Below are 19,589 nucleotides of genomic sequence, written 5' to 3' on the forward strand. Positions count from 1 at the left end.
ATGTGGACATCAGAGTGAACATTAAATGAACTCATACGTTAGATAGTTTTATCTTAAAGTCTTGGAAATGGCCATTCACTGTCCCATTTTGTATAAGCGCACCACTAACTGGATGGAGATGGCACCTTGTCCTACAGGGTAGGAATGACACTTGCACGCATCAGTAATCCTTGTCAATGTCAGGCCGTAACGAAATCCAGCGTCTGTACAGTATGGTGACGCCTGTCTTCCTACATCTGTGGACAGATTTCCTCTGTAAGGCCTCTTTCACACATCAGGTTTTAGCCGTCAGGCGCGATCCGGCGCTTTTGACAAAAACCGGATCCGGCAAAATGCAATGCCGGATCCGGTTTCCCCCCCATTGACTTGCATTAGAGCCGGATCGAGCCGGATAGCCATGCGTTTCATCCGATTTTCGCCGGATTCGGCAATGTGACGCGATCCGGCGTCTGGAAAAAACGGCTACTGTAACGTTTTTTGTCTCCGGCGAAAAAGCCGGATACGGCGTGTCCGGCTTTTTCATACAATGAAAGCCTATGAGCGCCGCAATGCGCCTGATCCGGCGACAGCCGGATCCGGTTTTTTTGGTCTGAGCATGCTCAGTAGCTCTGCCCACAAGACATATATAAAAGCAAGACAGTGGGACCCTCAGCCACACCCAACATGCCACCCAAGCCAAGAACCAGGAGCAGGAGAAGGCAGCAGACATCTGCAGCAGCACCATCAGCACCACCCCAAATGGAGCAGCATGCTGAACAACGGGAGGGGAGTCCAGCAGCAGATGAGAGACGGTAATTATCAAATCCCCCATTCCTCCAAACTAGGGCTATGGAATATCAAGATATTCATTGGCCCTTTGTTTCTCTTTATTCAACAGCCGCCCAATAGATGCAGCAGCAGCAGCAGCAATGGCAGCAGCAGGAACACCACCCACAGCCATGGAGTCTGGCCAGCAGGAAGACAGCACATCTTCTTCTGGGAGCCCTCCCTCGCATCGTCAGCGTTTGACGGTAAGTTTTTATTTCCAAAATCCATCATCTCTGTAATATATGTCTATTCATTGCCTTTTATTTCAAAACAGGAATCACAAGATGAAGAGGAGCTCCCAGAAGAAGAAGGAAGGGGTGGACAGACACTTGGAGTGGGCTCACAATTGGTAAGTTTTTTGCATCAAACGCAGAAACACAACATCACACTATAATAATAATAATAATAATAAATTTTATTTTTATAGCGCCGACATATTCCGCAGCACTTTACATTTCAGAGGGGATTTGTACAGACAATAGACATTACAGCATAACAATAATCACATACAGTAGATTATAACAAATACCAAGAGGAGTGAGGGCCCTGCTCGCAAGCTTACAGTCTATGAGGAAAGAGGGAGACACGAAAGGTGGGTGGTAACAGTTACCCTGATTGTATGGACCAGTCATAATGTTAAGTGTGTAACAGTACAGACACAGAGGGCTAATGGAGGCATAAAGCATGTGGGAACATGATGCGGGGAACCTGGTTATGGTAAAACTTTTGGCTCTGCCACACAGGGATAGATTAGGACACTACACACAACACATAGAAAACAATGTTCTGCAGACCACACACAGCAAACAAATGCCTACATCCAAAGACATAACATTTTTTGTTTTCTTCTCTAGTCTTCCCAATCTGGTGCTCGGCCAAGAGGTCCTCGCAGTGCCTCCCAGGGTCGTCGGCGACAGCAACGCGGCGGTCACCAGCGTGTAAGTATAAATATTTTTGCTTTGTTTTTTTGCACTTTTTATTTCATTTCTTTTGTGGAGGCTGATTGTTATTTTTGTCTTTTTCTTTAACAGCCTTCACAGCGTGCTCCCGACTCTGACGGTGAGGATGGAGGAATCGATGTGGACCACCTCATCGATCTCGTCAGAGAAAGGGAGCCGCTCTGGAATATGGCTGACCGCCGCCACGCTGACCTTATCGTTACCCGACGACTCTGGGAGGAAATCTGTTCGCTCCTTGTGGACCGCTGGGAGGACCTCGATGCTCGGGCCCAGATTAAAGAGCGTAAGTATATACAGTACCGGTTGCTTGATTTAAACCAGTGTTTCCCGAACTCCAGTCCTCGTGGTCAGGATTTCTATTTACTTTGGAAATCCTGAAAACATGACCCCTGGGGACCATGAGGACTGGAGTTTGGGAAACACTGATGTTGTATACTAACCACTTTGTCCTTTCTCGTTTCAGGGGAGAGAATTGTGAAGCGGTGGCGGTCTGTGAGGGATCGTTTCAAGAAGGAGTTCAATAAAGAGATGCGGGCCCCGAGTGGATCTGGAGGACGCAGGAGCAAGTACAAGTACGCACGAGCCCTGTCGTTCCTCCGGGATACAATGCTCACCAGAAGGTAAATATTACACACCACATGTGACAAAAAAATGTTTAGATGTAACTTTTTTTTTTCAGCCAGGGCCATACCATGTCACTATTTTAATTGTTTTTTTTTCTCTTTATTCCACAGCACGGTGAGCAGCACTCGGGAGCCTGCACGATTGGACCCTTCTGAGGCGATCCCTGAGGAGACCGGCACCGAGGGACACTTCGACCGCCCCGGTACATCTGCACCTTCCCAGCCTTCCCACACATTCAACCCATCTGTCCCATCCACCAGCACAGGAGCATCGTGGCCGCCTACATTACATGAAGCTGCTGGTGAGGAGATCGCTTTCCCTTTACCCCACCCTTCTGCCCCTGCCACCTCTAGTACACCTGCGGGTACTGGGCGGCAGCGGCAGAGGGGTCAGGAAAAGAGTTATGCGCCAGAGTTCTTGCATCTGAATGCATCTTTCCAGAACTGTCTAAAAGTCTTGTCAGAGCAAATCTCCGCAGGCTTTCAGCAGATCAACTCCAGCATTCTGGAGGTGAAGACACTTCTGCAAACCATGCATTCAGAAGCAAGATCTTCGCCAAACCACACCTTTTTCAGGTCTGTTGTGGAGCGCATGGCAACACTATCTCCTACCCAGCAGATGCATGTAATGCATTCGTGCCACGGTGCTCTACAGCAGGTTACCTCCCAACCTCCACCTCCCACCACTGTAGTTCCTCCACCTGCACCCCCTCCAGCCACTTTCCATCCTCCCCCTCCTATTACATCTGCACCCCCTCCAGCCACTTTCCATCCTCCCCCTCCTATTACATACCAGCAACCTCCCCAGTACCAGCAACCTCCCTAGTACCAGACATCTCCCCACTTCCAGCAACCTGCCCCGTACCAAACTCCTTCCCCGTACCAAACTCCTTCCCCGTACCAAACTCCTTCCCCGTACCAAACTCCTTCCCCGTACCACACTCCTTCCCCGTACCACACTCCTTCCCCGTACCACACTCCTTCCCCGTACCACACTCCTTCCCCGTACCACACTCCTTCCCCGTACCACACTCCTTCCCCGTACCACACTCCTTCCCCGTACCACACTCCTTCCCCGTACCACACTCCTTCCCCGTACCACACTCCTTCCCCGTACCACACTCCTTCCCCGTACCACACTCCTTCCCCGTACCACACTCCTTCCCCGTACCACACTCCTTCCCCGTACCACACTCCTTCCCCGTACCACACTCCTTCCCCGTACCACACTCCTTCCCCGTACCACACTCCTTCCCCGTACCACACTCCTTCCCCGTACCACACTCCTTCCCCGTACCACTTTCCATCAACATCATCTGCTCCTACAGTCCCTGCCCAACCCTCCACTCCACCGCCCACCACCTCTTCTGCCTCCCACATGTCCACCCATTCTGTAGCTTTTTCCACACCATCACCTCTAACTGTTCCTTCCCCACCACGATCCCAGTCCTCTCTCCACACTCCCATTGTCGAAGTGTCCCGCAGCCCCTCCAGCAGTATTTTCACCCCACACTACACAGATTTATGATGTGTTTTGTAATAAAAATGCCCAGTTGGTTTCAAACCTTTATTAAAAAAGTTTTTTTAACTTTAAAAACAGTTTACAAAAAAAAAATATTTTGAATAAAAGTTAAATTATTGTTTACACTGGTTGTCTGTCATTTCTTTCTGCGGCGAAATATGTTTAAAAAAAAGGTTAAATACAGGGTATTTAAAAGGTAAAAAGGTATTCAAAACCAGGTATATAACTGTGGGTAAATTTTAGCTTTTTGCCACAGTTGTGTTCCTGGTTGTGTTTGAAGCAAAGTATTTCACCTAAAAAGTTGTGTTTATTGTTGGTGATTTCCTAACAATGTACACAACTTTTGTTAAAAGGTGAAATACTTTACATAAAACACAACCAGGTACACACCTGTGGCCTAAAGCTAAAAATAGAGACCATGACAAGATAGCCAACTTTGGTTGGCAAAGGTATATACTGTTGGTACAGAAGGTACACAAGTTTGGTTGGGCACAAATCTTTCACACTCTGTCATCCTGCCAGTGTACTCTGCCTTGAGGTGACATAAAGTATAGTGCAAAATTGTCCCTCATTACTGAAACCGTCACAGAACTTCTAGTGGTAATGTCATGGTAATCTTGCAAGGTGGTTTCTTCAGAGGTGTCCTCAATGGAAATGGGTTCCTTGCAGATAACAAAATTGTGGAGTACCACGCACGCTTTGATCACCTCGTCCACAGTTTCTGTCTTGAGGGTGATCGCAGTCAATAGGACCCGCCATTTGGCTGTCAGAATACCAAAGGTACATTCAACCATTCTTCTTGCTCTTGTGAGGCGGTAATTAAAAATGCGTTTTGTTCTTGACAATCCTCTGCTAGAGTACGGTTTCAAAAGGTGTTCTGACAGCTGGAAGGCTTCATCCCCTACACAGACAAATGGCATAGGTGGACCAGATGTTTGCGGCAGCGGTCTAGGTGGTGGGAACTGGAAGGTGTTTCCATACAGTTTACGCCCCATGGCAGACAGTTTGAAAACTTGAGAGTCATTGGAGCTGCCATAGGCCCCAATATCAACAGCAATAAATTTGTATTCCGCATCAGCGATGGCCATGAGGACAATTGAAAAATATTTCTTGTAATTGAAATATTCCGATCCCGATCCGGCTGGCTTTACAATGCGGATATGTTTCCCGTCCACAGCGCCCAAGCAGTTGGGAAACTGACATATCTGTTGAAACTTGTCAGCAATTTCAATCCACCTCTCTGTTGTGGGCTCTGGTAAAAACTCTTCAGCTAAGGAGTCCCACAGTGCACGGCATGTGTACTTCACAATTCCAGATATGGTGGAAATCCCGAGTCTGTACTGGAAATGCAGTGACGAAAGGGATTCTCCAGTTGCAAGAAATCTGTGGGGAATTAAAAAACAATAAATTAGTTTTAAATCACAGCATTACATACCAAAACTGACCTATAACACTTGGAGATACAAACTACCACCAACAAGATTGCAGTGAAAGTGTGCTCTGATGCGAGCATATCCAATAAATGTGGCTTACCTTAAAGTCACCATCAGACGCTCTGCGGGTGAAACAGAGAAGCGACAATAGGTGTCCGCTTTTCTTATGAGGTGTGCAATGCGCTCCACCAAGTAATCAAAATTCTCCATTTGCATCCGAACATATCCAAAAAATTTATCCGGGTTTCGTCGAAGGTCCATGCATAGTGTAGAATAGACCCCACGCGTCAATCTCTTGGCTGTGATGGGGTGGATCCACAAACGTCGTCTACGATGCCTGATGCGCTGCTGTCTCGCTCTCTCCTTCTCCAGAACAATCACCCTCAAACGATTCGCCTCCGCTATAAAATCCGCCAAATTCTTCAAAATATTTCTAATGACAACATCCATCTTCGCCAGTAACTTGCTCTTCTCTCCAACCTGCACTTTCTCCTCTACAACCTGTCAAAGAAGGGCTGTAGGAACATGCTATATATAGTTTTCCAGTAGCCAATCCCGTTCGGAAGGCCACAAGGGTCAATTTTAAAAACCGGATCCGGCGTAATCCGTCGAAAAACGGATGAACCGGATGAGACGGATCCGGTTTTGTCTGTCAAGAACAAGACGGATCCGGCAGAAAACCGGATCCGTCACATCAGGTTTTACAAAACATTTGCCGGATCCGGCGTTCCGGCACGACGCCGGATCGCGCCTGACGCCGAAAACCTGATGTGTGAAAGTAGCCTAAGTCAGAATGAATCAGACATGACTGGAATATTCTCTTATTTATATGGATGTTCTCAGGACTGGTTTATTGGCACTCCGCAGGAGAGGAGGCTTCTGGAGTTTGTGAGATACTGTACATATTAAATACCTGGAGGAAAGAACTACAGGCTGGGCCGTGGGAGCGATCCGCACTGCTCTTCTGTGCACGCAGGACTGTGCTTTCCACTGTTATTTCTGGCTGACATCAACCGTTTCCAGAATACTTCCCATTGTCTATCATGACCTTTTTTGTTATCCCATTTGTCCTTCTGGCCTAACCTCACTGTTTACCTGTTTCCATTTTGGGATCCCCATTTTATAATCTACGTCCCTCAGCTGCTACTGGGGGTGTTTTGACTTCGGTGGTCCCACCTGTTTTGGACTTCCGGAGGAAATACGCTTTGTATCCGCTCTAAAGAGGCCTCTCGTTGGGGAGTCTTCCCTATTCAGTTTATAAAAAAAATAACAGGAGCCTTGTTTAACGTTTTCCACTGTGCTCTTCTTCTACATGTACAAACAAGTTACTGATTTACTGTTATATCCAAATGTTGACCTGTGTCCAGATAATGGACTTAGTTCTGACAATTCCACGTGTGCTGTACTGGGCTCCCAATGAAGCTTCTGTGTCGGCCAGGACGTAAGCCAGCACCCTCATGATAGAGAAGGGGGTTGGCTTAGCTGCTAAAGAGTCCGTCACACACCTCTTTAACTATGCGTCGATACATGAAACGTGCTCCTGTGTGGACAGGGCTGAAGGTGCCCACCCTGCTCTCCGCACATCTATGGGCAGCAGGGTTTTTATAGCTTTTTTGTAGAAACAGATAAATAACCTTTTAGGGACATGACCGCTTTTAGAAGGAGAGGTTCCATAATGGGATGTCGGCTGTCATTTACTGGTAAGGACCTGTAACTAGTCTTTACTTCCAGCGTCCCCTAAAAAGGAGACCGCAGAGCTAATGAAATGGAAATGGAGACGGGCACCTTGCTTTCCTTAAGCCGTTTCCTGAAAGCTTATATATGAAATCACTGCAGAACTATCATCTAAAGGACATCCGAGTGGTCTGATTGCTTTGTAGAAGCCCTGAAGTGCTACTCAGATGAAAAGAACAATGAGGCGAGTGCGGAGCTGAGCGCTCACTTATGTATCACATGGACGGAGCTGTGCAGCAGATGCATTAACACATCACTTACCCTGGAGAGTGGATGGAGACGTTCTCTCGCAGGCTGCCCACCATTCTCTCCAATTCACCTGCCTGAGAGTACTGTTTTTAGAAGGTCGGAAAAGGTGACCATCCATCCTGTTATCGCCTCACACCCCCTCTTTATATATAAAAAAAAAATCAATGTTTTCACGTCATTGCATCAGCATCATCAGAAACGAGCAATCAGCTATAGAATAGAAGTAAAGCAGGGGCTTGCTGTACATGCCAATTTTTTAAGGAGTGTTTTACCTAGTGATGGGAGTTCTTCACCTAAGCCCCCTTAGCATAGACGAACTGATCTCTGGCCCCATGGATGGAACAAGCACACACTGATTCCCACAGTTCCAGTCCTGGGGCTTTACTGCGGGGATACCCCAAACAAAGGGTTAATAGGTAGGACTCCCTGACCCTAGTGTAGTAGATGTTTTCTCCATAACCGCAGGAGTCCTCTCATCTGTATCTCCACGTCATCACCTTCTCACTAGTATTAATCTTTTCTTTTCTCCCTAGTGGCGTTCATTTTCAACTGGATTGGGTTCTGTCTATCCTTCTGTATAACGAACACAATTGCCGGGCGCTATGGCGCAATCTGTGGGTTTGGATTATCTCTCATCAAATGGATTTTAATTGTGCGGGTAAGTGACTTTCTGCATGTCTGACGATGTGGAGAGCAGCAATCCATTTCTAATTTAACATTTTCATATTGAAATGTTGTTGCTATGAAATTAATCTTTCATTATTGAGAAAGTCTCTTCTAGAACCCCAGATGACCCGGCTAATTTCTAATTGCACTGCAAAGAATTTCAGTAATAAAAAAAGCGGTAATAAAATGCGGTTTACAAAGCTGCAGCAATACCTATGATTGACCACTGTGTGGCACTGTTGTTCCAAGTATAAGGCTGCTCCTTTTTTTTTTTTTTTTCTTCCCTTTTTAAATGTTCTGGAAACATCTGCACTTAGGCACAAAGCGCCAGGGGGTTTACCAGGGATGCAGCTCCTATGAACTCTCCAGACGGAATTTTACACTATAATATGCTTTACATTTTTCATTTTGAAACCTATTGATTTGATGTATTTTTATTTCTGACATACAATGCACAAATGTAATTGCCGGAGTATTTCTGTTGATAACATGGAAGCGGGGACAGTTCACTGTCACATTTCTCGTATTTTATATGTGACTGGTAGTATACGGTGTCAGATAATAGCGTATTGGTTATAGTAATGTGTGTGACGCTTACATGCAAAAAAAAAATAATTTAGATATTTAAAGGGAACCTGTCAGCAGGATTGTGCTCAGTAACCTACACACCGTGTCAGGTCGGTGCCGTTATACTGATTACAATGATACCTTGGGTGATGAAATCTGTCTTGTGGTTGTTGTGTAATCTTTATTTTCAGTTTTGAGTTAATGAGATTCTTGTGCTCCGGGGCGGGCCGGGGGGGGTCGTCATGTGGCGCTCTGCTTAGCTGTTCATACTGAAGATCCCTCAGTGACCTGCCCCCCTAGTTTACATACCGCACCGTGTATCTATTTGTTTTGAAAAAAACTTAGCTTTCATCAAAATGGCTCCTGTGCTGTAGCTTGATACAATGGATAATATGCATATATTCATTTATGATTTAGTCATATAATATTGCATAATGCTACTGCGCCGGTGCCATTTTGATGAATGTTTTTTTTTCTTGTAACCTAACAATATGATATTCATTATGTAAACTAGAGGGCAGGTCAGTGACTTGTCAGAAGCCATACTGGGGAATACCTAATCAGAGCACCATATGAAGACCCCCCACACACACACACAGGCCGCCAGAGCACGAGCATATCAATAACTCAAAACTGAAAATAAAGCATTAAAACAACCACAAGACGGATTTCATCAACCAAGGTATCATTTTAATCAGTATAATGGCGCCAACCTGACACTGTCTGTAGATGACTGAGCACAATCCTGCTGACAGGTTCCCTTTATGATTTATAAATGTATCCTACTCCTGCTATGTGATCTGGTCGGTTCTGTCCAATGGAGACAGGACTAATGTAAGTTGGGATACCTGAAAGTGTTTTCTACCATTGTATACAGGAGAACCCCACAAGGCTGGTGTTGGTATTAGGCTGGTGCTACACGGCGACATTAGTTGTACGATAACATTTCTCTGACAAATCGCACAACCCAAAAAACTTAGAACACTTTTGCAATGCTATAATTTTGCTGTAAACCCCCACACCGCTAAAAACCCAGCTAAATCGTCTGCAAGCCACGTGCAAACAGTGACAGAAAACCCAACACATTTGGAAACATTTGTTGTTTTGTGATTTACCACGACCACTACACTGTGGCACCATAAGAAGTTTTGGAAGCAATATGACCCCACAGACCCAATGTTGGAGGACAGTCACCTTGATGCCCTAGCTTTAGGTTTGGGAATGTACAGTCCTGCCATGAAGAGCAGTGATGCCCAACCTGCAACCCAAAATACTCTTCTGTAGAGCCCCAAACCATGAGCCTCAGGCTTCCACTGTTATATGGGGGTGGCGTTACATAGGGCCACATGCATTTTAGTTTATTGGGGTAATGCTCAGCTGTGAACCTGTCAGATATAAAGTACAATGGTGGTGGCTGTGTGCACAAGTACCAGCAGCATTATCTTTTCAGGGGAGAGCGGGACTCTCATTCATTTAGGTGGGAATCTAAGAAGTGAAAATCTCATCAGACACTTGGCGTAACTGCCATTTTAATTTATATTTTTTAAATCAATACAAGACCTGAAAATAAGCAACTTTGTAACATACCTTATCAGAGAGATCTGCTTCTTTCTCCTGGATTGGTGCTTCACTTTTAATTTAGGAGTAAAATTCAGCAAATACAGATTTTCACATTATTGAGCGAGATAACCATAAATTTTAAAATTCTGTTGAGGAGCTGGAGTCACAGACATTGTGCTGTGCAAGTTCTCCTGAAACGACACTTGTAGTTCTCCATAGAACTTTATGAGCACCATAAGGCTAGGGTCACACCAGGGTGTTTTCGCTCATCAGAGAGAATTGGGTCAGTTCTGCTAATTACACTCTGATCAGAGTGTGATCAATTTCCTCAAAGAAAATCAGGGAAAAAAAATTCTCCGTTCTGTGAGTCGGTGGAAATCAGACTGCACTCAAGTGTAATCCCAGCGCAGTCCAATGTTTTCCACGGACTCATTGACTTGCATGGCCGATAATCACATCCAACTCGGGCATGCATATCCCTATAGAATAACTTTGGTCCATGTCCTATCAGATGTCTTGTCGGATCACACTCGGACTGAAGATACAATGGTGTGCATGAGCCCTAAGATCAAAACCTCTCTTTACTGAAGACAGATTTTAGCTGCAAATTGAGAATTTTGAGAATGATAGATCAGTTTCAGAGGAGAAAGAAGCAGATTTTTCTAATAATATATAGATTACAAAGTTTCTTCATTTTTTGTGAACTATAGATTTATGGAAAGTCAAAAATAAATACCGTATATTGTGTATGTATTAATGCATGTATGTATATATCTATGATGTTTACTCTTTAAGGCAAATCTAGATGGGAAAAATTATTTTTCAAAGGGCTCACACCAGTTAAACAAAAAAAATGTGTTATTCACCCCTCCCTCTCCCTCTAGCCTTCCTCTTCTATCATCCATCCTTCCTTTTCCAATGCTTTTTACAATCCATCCACATGTCCAGATTATACCAGAGAATAAGGCCAATGGAGACCAGGTATCAGGACAGGAGCTGTGTGGATTAGTGCCTTTTACTTTTTGGTCTCCTTTGGGCGAAGCACAATGTGACTTTGTGGTTCTGAAACCAGAGAAGGTTGTGCTCTCCTGCTCACGTATTGCGGTGGCGACACCTGTTGGGGCTGCTCCTGTGATCCGTATAGCATGTTAGAACCATGATAATGCTCTTAGTTGAAGTGTCATACCCAACAGAGACCAGTGACGGGCGGGTGCCACTTTTCCCCCTCCACCACCTGGTTTCCTGACACTGTTCTGTTCCCCTCTTATTACTATCCATCTAAGCAGATAACAGAGTGCACACTGTCCTGTTTACATATCAGTAAAGGTAAAAAATAATTTTCTCCATGAACTAGTTTTTTTTTTTTTTTTTTCCATATATCAGGTGATTGGCAGCCTTATTTAGACAGTCCGATAAGACATCAGTGTAAATGTACTCTAAGACCTGACATAGTGGGGGATAGGTTATGTTCACACCTTGTCTTTCTGCTATCGGTTTTTGTTTGCTGCATTTTCTTATGCAAATTAAAATCTTTTTCCAGTACCAGCAAAAGCTACGAGATTTTTTTTTTCTATCTGAATTGGAAAACTATTTCTTTTTTAAAACTACAGTTCATTCATAGATTTTTTTCCAGCGTTTTTCACCCATAGAAAGCAATGAATAAGTGCAAAGAAAAAAAAAGCAGTAAAAAAATTGCCATTAGTTTTTGCAGTGGGTTTAGTTAAAAAAAAAACAAAACAAAAAAAAAACAATGTACAGCTGGATGTGAAACCCATTTATTTTTGTGATTTCTTTTTTCCCCCACAAGTTTAAAACCATAATGTCTTGGTGTCCTCATAAGGCCATGAATGATAGTATTAATGCAGTTTAGATAAATTAGTTATGTGTGAAAGTAAGCATTGCCTGACTATCTCAACACCTGACCAGTGTGTGAGGGTAAGCAACGCCTGACCAGTGTGTGAGGGTAAGCAGCGCCTGACCAGTGTGTGAGGGTAAGCAGCGCCTGACCAGTGTGTGAGGGTAAGCAGCGCCTGACCAGTGTGTGAGGGTAAGCAGCGCCTGACCAGTGTGTGAGGGTAAGCAGCGCCTGACCAGTGTGTGAGGGTAAGCAGTGCCTGACCAGTGTGTGAGGGTAAGCAGCGCCTGACCAGTGTGTGAGGGTAAGCAGCGCCTGACCAGTGTGTGAGGGTAAGCAGCGCCTGACCAGTGTGTGAGGGTAAGCAGCGCCTGACCAGTGTGTGAGGGTAAGCAGCGCCTGACCAGTGTGTGAGGGTAAGCAGCGCCTGACCAGTGTGTGAGGGTAAGCAGCGCCTGACCAGTGTGTGAGGGTAAGCAGCGCCTGACCAGTGTGTGAGGGTAAGCAGCGCCTGACCAGTGTGTGAGGGTAAGCAGCGCCTGACCAGTGTGTGAGGGTAAGCAGCGCCTGACCAGTGTGTGAGGGTAAGCAGCGCCTGACCAGTGTGTGAGGGTAAGCAGCGCCCGACCAGTGTGTGAGGGTAAGCAGCGCCCGACCAGTGTGTGAGGGTAAGCAGCGCCCGACCAGTGTGTGAGGGTAAGCAGCGCCCGACCAGTGTGTGAGGGTAAGCAGCGCCTGACCAGTGTGTGAGGGTAAGCAGCGCCTGACCAGTGTGTGAGGGTAAGCAGCGCCCGACCAGTGTGTGAGGGTAAGCAGCGCCCGACCAGTGTGTGAGGGTAAGCAGCGCCCGACCAGTGTGTGAGGGTAAGCAGCGCCCGACCAGTGTGTGAGGGTAAGCAGTTCCCGACCAGTGTGTGAGGGTAAGCAACGCCCGACCAGTGTGTGAGGGTAAGCAACGCCCGACCAGTGTGTGAGGGTAAGCAGCGCCCGACCAGTGTGTGAGGGTAAGCAGCGCCCGACCAGTGTGTGAGGGTAAGCAGCGCCCGACCAGTGTGTGAGGGTAAGCAGCGCCCGACCAGTGTGTGAGGGTAAGCAGCGCCCGACCAGTGTGTGAGGGTAAGCAGCGCCCGACCAGTGTGTGAGGGTAAGCAGCGCCCGACCAGTGTGTGAGGGTAAGCAGCGCCCGACCAGTGTGTGAGGGTAAGCAGCGCCCGACCAGTGTGTGAGGGTAAGCAACGCCCGACCAGTGTGTGAGGGTAAGCAACGCCCGACCAGTGTGTGAGGGTAAGCAACGCCCGACCAGTGTGTGAGGGTAAGCAACGCCCGACCAGTGTGTGAGGGTAAGCTATAGCTGAGCAATTCAACTCCTTCCGCTGTTATAATGTTTGCAATTGTGTATTTTTTTCATGAACTTTTTTGTTCAGAGTAGTCACTATTTTGTTTCAGACACTAGAAATTTTTTTCCACTAAATAATTTGAACAAATTGCCCTTTTCCAAAAAATATCTTTTGGTTTCACATACATCTTGCATTGTTGGCCTAACACTTTGCATTGTTCCTGCTCGTATGGTGGAAGCAAAGCTGAACTTTGGGAACCTGAAAAGCGCAACAACAAAAAAAGCCAGGAACACCCACTTTTTTTTTTTCTGCAACTTTTTTACTTCCAAGAAATCAGGTTTGAGTTGCAAAAAGCCATAAAAGGGATTTTAAAATATCTGCTATGGTTCGTGTAAAACAGAAGAGCAGTGCCTACAAGTAGTATTCAACCCCCTGCAGATTTAGCAGGTTTACACATTCGGAATTAACTTGGCATTGTGACATTTGGACTGTAGATCAGCCTGGAAGTGTGAAATGCACTGCAGCAAAAAAGAATGTTATTTCTTTGTTTAATTTTTTTTTAAATTGTGAAAAGTTTATTCAGAGGGTCATTTATTATTCAACCCCTCAAACCTCCAGAATTCTGTTTGGTTCCCCTAAAGTATTAAGAAGTATTTCAGGCACAAAGAACAATGAGCTTCACATGTTTGGATTAATTATCTCTTTTTCCAGCCTTTTCTGACTATTTAGGACCCTCCCCAAACTTGTGAACAGCACTCATACATGGTCAACATGGGAAAGACAAAGGAGCATTCCAAGGCCATCAGAGACAAGATCGTGGAGGGTCACAAGGCTGGCAAAGGGTACATAACCCTTTCCAAGGAGTTGGGCCTACCTGTCTCCACTGTTGGGAGCATCATCCGGAAGTGGAAGGCTTATGGAACTACTGTTAGCCTTCCACGGCCTGGACAGCCTTTGAAAGTTTCCTCCCGTGCCGAGGCCAGGCTTGTCCGAAGAGTCAAGGCTAACCCAAGGACAACAAGGAAGGAGCTCTGGGAAGATCTCATGGCAGTGGGGACATTGGTTTCAGTCAATACCATAAGTAACGTACTCCACCGCAATGGTCTCCGTTCCAGAAGAGCCCGTAAGGTACCTTTACTTTCAAAGCGTCATGTCAAGGCTCATCTACAGTTTGCTCATGATCACTTGGAGGACTCTGAGACAGACTGGTTCAAGGTTCTCTGGTCTGATGAGACCAAGATCGAGATCTTTGGTGCCAACCACACACGTGACGTTTGGAGACTGGATGGCACTGCATACAACCCCAAGAATACCATCCCTACAGTCAAGCATGGTGGTGGCAGCATCATGTTGTGGGGCTGTTTCTCAGCCAAGGGGCCTGGCCATCTGGTCCGCATCCATGGGAAGATGGATAGCACGGCCTACCTGGAGATTTTGGCCAAGAACCTCCGCTCCTCCATCAAGGATCTTAAGATGGGTCGTCATTTCATCTTCCAACAAGACAACGACCCAAAGCACACAGCCAAGAAAACCAAGGCCTGGTTCAAGAGGCAAAAAATCAAGGTGTTGGAGTGGCCTAGTCAGTCTCCTGACCTTAACCCAATTGAAAACTTGTGGAAGGAGCTCAAGATTAAAGTCCACATGAGACACCCAAAGAACCTAGATAACTTGGAGAAGATCTGCATGGAGGAGTGGGCCAAGATAACTCCAGAGACCTGTGCCGGCCTGATCAGGTCTTATAAAAGACGATTATTAGCTGTAATTGCAGACAAGGGTTATTCCACAAAATATTAAACCTAGGGGTTGAATAATAATTGACCCACACTTTTATGTTTAAAATGTATTAAAATTTAGCTGAGCAACATAACTTTTTGGTTTGTAAGATTTATGCATCTGTTAATAAATCCTGCTCTTGTGTGAAGTTTGAAGGCTCTAACTTATTTGCATCTTATCAAACCTGCTAAATCTGCAGGGGGTTGAATACTACTTGTAGGCACTGTAGATTAGATATGCAGTTCAGTATCTGTGGGAAGCTGGCTTATATTAGCACAGGGATGTCTGCTAGCATCATGTTATATTATGCTACATTTTTAAACACCTGTCATTTTCATTTCCTTTTACAAACTGGAGTTGTTTACATTAGCAATCCCCATTCCCCAAGACTGCTACTTCCCTGTATTGTAAGCTTTTGGGTTTTTTCAGGGATCCTTATCCAGATTTCAGGGAGCTTGAAGGATGCAAAGCTCTCCTGTTACAGCCTGACAGAGAACTAACTGAAGTGATGTTCTAATCCCTGAGTATTACCGTCTCTGTTAAGTCATCCGTTGCAGGCTCTACGATGACTGTCAGCACTTGTCTCTTGACAAGTCTTAAAATGATTGTCTGTTTAGGGGAATAATTGTCAGATATGTCCACCGTGGTATCAGTCTGATATCTTCTGTGGACTGCAGTTAGAAAAAAGCTAGACAGGGGCATGATGTGTCCGAGGGATGGAGAAGAGCGAGTTGATATGTTAGGAGAAGCAAACACAATTCACAATCTGTCATGAAGTTTTATTTAAGTGGAGCAGATAAAATGTACAGTATATTCTCCACTGTGATGTATTATATGAATGCAAAGTTGGTGAAATCTAAGAATTATAAGCTTTAAATGGGAGTTTAATTAATACAATCCTGGTAATCATTGTGTGGGTGTGTGGTTATACACATGCTTATTTCCTTTGTGTATATTGGAACAACACAGAAAAACAGAAAAAAGGCATATTGGCGCTCATTTCACACAAAACTTCAAAAATGGGCTGATGAAATTGTTGGCACCTTTCCAAAAATGTAGGTATACAACTGTTTTTCAAGCTTGTGAGTTTGAACGAGCATCACGTGTAGCAAGTAACCGCTGTGGGTAATATGAAAATCATGCCTGAAATCAGATAAAAAGGGAATAGTTTACTCAATTATTGTACTGTGTGTCTATCTGTGCCACACTAAGCAGGGGGAAGAGGAGAGGAGAAGAGAACAGTCTGAGGACTTGAGATCCAAAATTGTAGAATAATATCAACAACCTCAAGGTTACAGGTCCATCTCCAGAGATCTTGATGTTTCTTTGTCCATGGAGCGCATCATAATACAATTCAACCCGTGGCACTGTGACTAATCTCCCTGTACAGGGACTGTAGAAAAAAATTGATAAAAGGCTGTAAGACAGAATAGTCCGGATGGTGGATAAGCAGCCCAAATCAAGCTAGAAAGTAATTCAAGCTGTCCTGCAGGCTCAGGGTGCATCAGTGACAGCACAAACTATGCGTCGACATTTGAATGAAATGAAATGCTGTAGCAGGAGACCCTAGAGGACCTCACTGCTGTCACAGATACTTAAAAAAGCAAGACTACAGTTTGCAAAAATGTGTGTGGGGAAGCCAAAATCCTTCTGAAAAAGCATCTTCTAGACAGATGAGACCAAGATATGCTTTGTCAAAAAGCTCTATAATTCTACTGTGTAACAAAACCAGAATCAAGCCTACAATGAAAAGATCACAGTACCTACAGTCAAATATGGTGGAATTTCAAAGATGTTTTGAGTTCAAATATGGTGGAATTTCAAAAATGTTTTGAGTTTGTTTTTCTGCCTCTGGCACTGGGTGCCTTGAATGTGTGCAAAGCATTGTGAAATCTGAACATTACTAAAGGATTTTGGGTTGCAATGTAGTGCCCAGTGTCAGAAAGCTGGGTTTGCGTCCTAGGTAAAGGGTCTTCCAGCAGGACAATGACGCCAAACATACTTTAAGAAACACACATAAATTGATGGAAACCAAGCACAGGAGAGTTCTGAAGTGGCCAGCAAATAGTCTGGATCTAAATCCCATTCAACACCTGTGCAGAGATCTTTAAATGTATGTTGGCAGAAGCCACCCTTCAAGTATGAAAGACCTGGAGCAGTTTGCAAAAGAAGAGTGGTCCAAAATTCCAGTTGAGAGGTGTAAGACACTTGTTGATGGTTATAGGAAGCGATTGATTGCAGTTATTTATTCCAAAGCGTGTGCAACCATACACTAAGTTGAGGGTGCAGAAAACTTTTGTTCATTTTTGGGGTTTTGTGTGAAATTTTGTCCAATTTGCCTTTTTTCAGTTTTTTTTTTTTTTTTTTTGTATTCCAATACACACAATAAGGCAATAAATATTTATAACAAAACTTGTAATTGCAATAATGTTCTGGGAGAAATACTTAATTCTCTGAAACAACTTAAATGGTGCCAACACTTTTGCCCATGACTATACATATGTATGTGTGCATATATGGTGTGCATAGTCTGATCGGTGGTTCTACTCCGTTATTGGCAACCTTTCAAGTATAGGTGTTCTTGCAGAAATGGCTGACAATTATTGGGTAGATCCACCCACCGAACTCTTTAAGTCCAAAATAAGTAGAGGCTTTAAAGGGAAGGTGCCGCAGTTTTATATAATTTGCAAAAAAAGAGTAAGTAACAAAACATGCTTTTTCAGCAAATGTTGTACTAACTAGGATTTATGGTTTGTTTGTAATAATGTTTTAATGTAGCCACTGGGCGCTGCCATCTTGATTTGCAGATCTGTGGAGGACTCATACAGTCTGCAAATATGGCCGTCCCTGGACATAGGAGACTGCGGTCGGCTCCCGACCCCACCATGCAGCCTCATTAGCAGAGAACTGGGCACACCCCTGTGGGCTGCACCATTCACTGCTGTAGGTGTGGCTGGGCGCCATTTTACTGTAGCCCAGTGCTATCTGCTGAGCTCCGCTTACCCTCTATCACAGGACCACTTGTGGCATAACGGGTCCTGTGTTGTGAGGAGAGACTGAGGATATGGAGAAAGTGGTCAGCAGAGGAGAGAACCGCTCACTGGAGCCGGAGGATGGAGAGTGGTGAGTGTGGGTGACTTTCCTCTATGCTCCTCTGTCCTGCTTACTCCAGGCTCGGCCCTGTGCTTCCTGCTCTACTGTGTTCTTCTGCTATGTCTCCGCCTCCCCACTCACAGCCCCAGTGAACTCCGGTAATCTGACACCTTCCTTTTTATGCCAGCTTTTATGGCTGTCTGAGGAGGACAGTGACTTATACAGCCCATAGTTTAGTGTATGGGGGGGGGGGGGCTGGAAGTTTCACCAGTGTGGGCATATCTGTAATACTGTCTCGTGTGAAAGTCTGCTGAGCCGTGTATCTAATCCTATCCTGTGTGATACTGACTGCTGAGCTGCGTATCTAATCCTGTGTGATACTGATTGCTGAGCTGTGTATCTAATCCTATCCTGTGATACTGACTGCTGAGCTGCGTATCTAATCCTGTGTGATACTGACTGCTGAGCCGTGTATCTAATCCTATCCTGTGTGATACTGACTGCTGAGCTGTGTATCTAATCCTTATCCTGTGTGATACTGTCTGCTGAGCCGTGTATCTAATCCTCTCCTGTGTGATACTGTCTGCTGAGCCGTGTATCTAATCCTCTCCTGTGTGATACTGACTGCTGAGCTGTGTATCTAACCCTATCCTGTGTGATACTGTCTGCTGAGCCCTGTATCTAATCCTATCCTGTGTGATACTGACAGCTGAGCCATGTGTCTAATCCTCTCCTGTGTGATACTGACTGCTGAGCCATGTATCTAATCCTATCCTGTGTGATACTGACTGCTGAGCTGCGTATCTAATCCTGTGTGATACTGACTGCTGAGCCGTGTATCTAATCCTATCCTGTGTGATACTGACTGCTGAGCTGTGTATCTAATCCTTATCCTGTGTGATACTGTCTGCTGAGCCATGTATCTAATCCTCTCCTGTGTGATACTGTCTGCTGAGCAGTGTATCTAATCCTCTCCTGTGTGATACTGACTGCTGAGCTGTGTATCTAACCCTATCCTGTGTGATACTGTCTGCTGAGCCCTGTATCTAATCCTATCCTGTGTGATACTGACAGCTGAGCCATGTGTCTAATCCTCTCCTGTGTGATACTGACTGCTGAGCCGTGTATCTAATCCTCTCCTGTGTGATACTGTCTGCTGAGCCGTGAATCTAATCCTCTCCTGTGTGATACTGTCTGCTGAGCCATGTGTCTAATCCTATCCTGTGTGATACTGACAGCTGAGCCATGTGTCTAATCCTCTCCTGTGTGATACTGACTGCTGAGCCGTGTATCTAATCCTCTCCTGTGTGATACTGTCTGCTGAGCCGTGAATCTAATCCTCTCCTGTGTGATACTGTCTGCTGAGCCATGTGTCTAATCCTCTCCTGTGTGATACTGACAGCTGAGCCAT

General features: G+C 45.2%; 1 protein-coding gene across 4 annotated transcripts in view; it reads left to right on the forward strand.

Annotated features, from left to right (window-relative positions):
* The window catches only part of NDFIP2 (Nedd4 family interacting protein 2), a 154,881-nt gene that overhangs the window by 88,309 nt on the left and 46,983 nt on the right, over window positions 1-19,589 (forward strand). For all 4 annotated transcript variants that reach the window (XM_073580439.1, XM_073580441.1, XM_073580440.1 and 1 more), the window contains one exon: window positions 7,861-7,985. In XM_073580439.1, the coding sequence (XP_073436540.1) occupies window positions 7,861-7,985 (125 nt within the window). The remainder of the gene's footprint in view (window positions 1-7,860; window positions 7,986-19,589) is intronic.

Source organism: Dendrobates tinctorius, unplaced genomic scaffold (assembly GCF_039654945.1).
Source record: "Dendrobates tinctorius isolate UK_male_01 unplaced genomic scaffold, ASM3965494v1 ptg000064l, whole genome shotgun sequence".
NCBI classification, from domain to species: domain Eukaryota; kingdom Metazoa; phylum Chordata; class Amphibia; order Anura; family Dendrobatidae; genus Dendrobates; species Dendrobates tinctorius.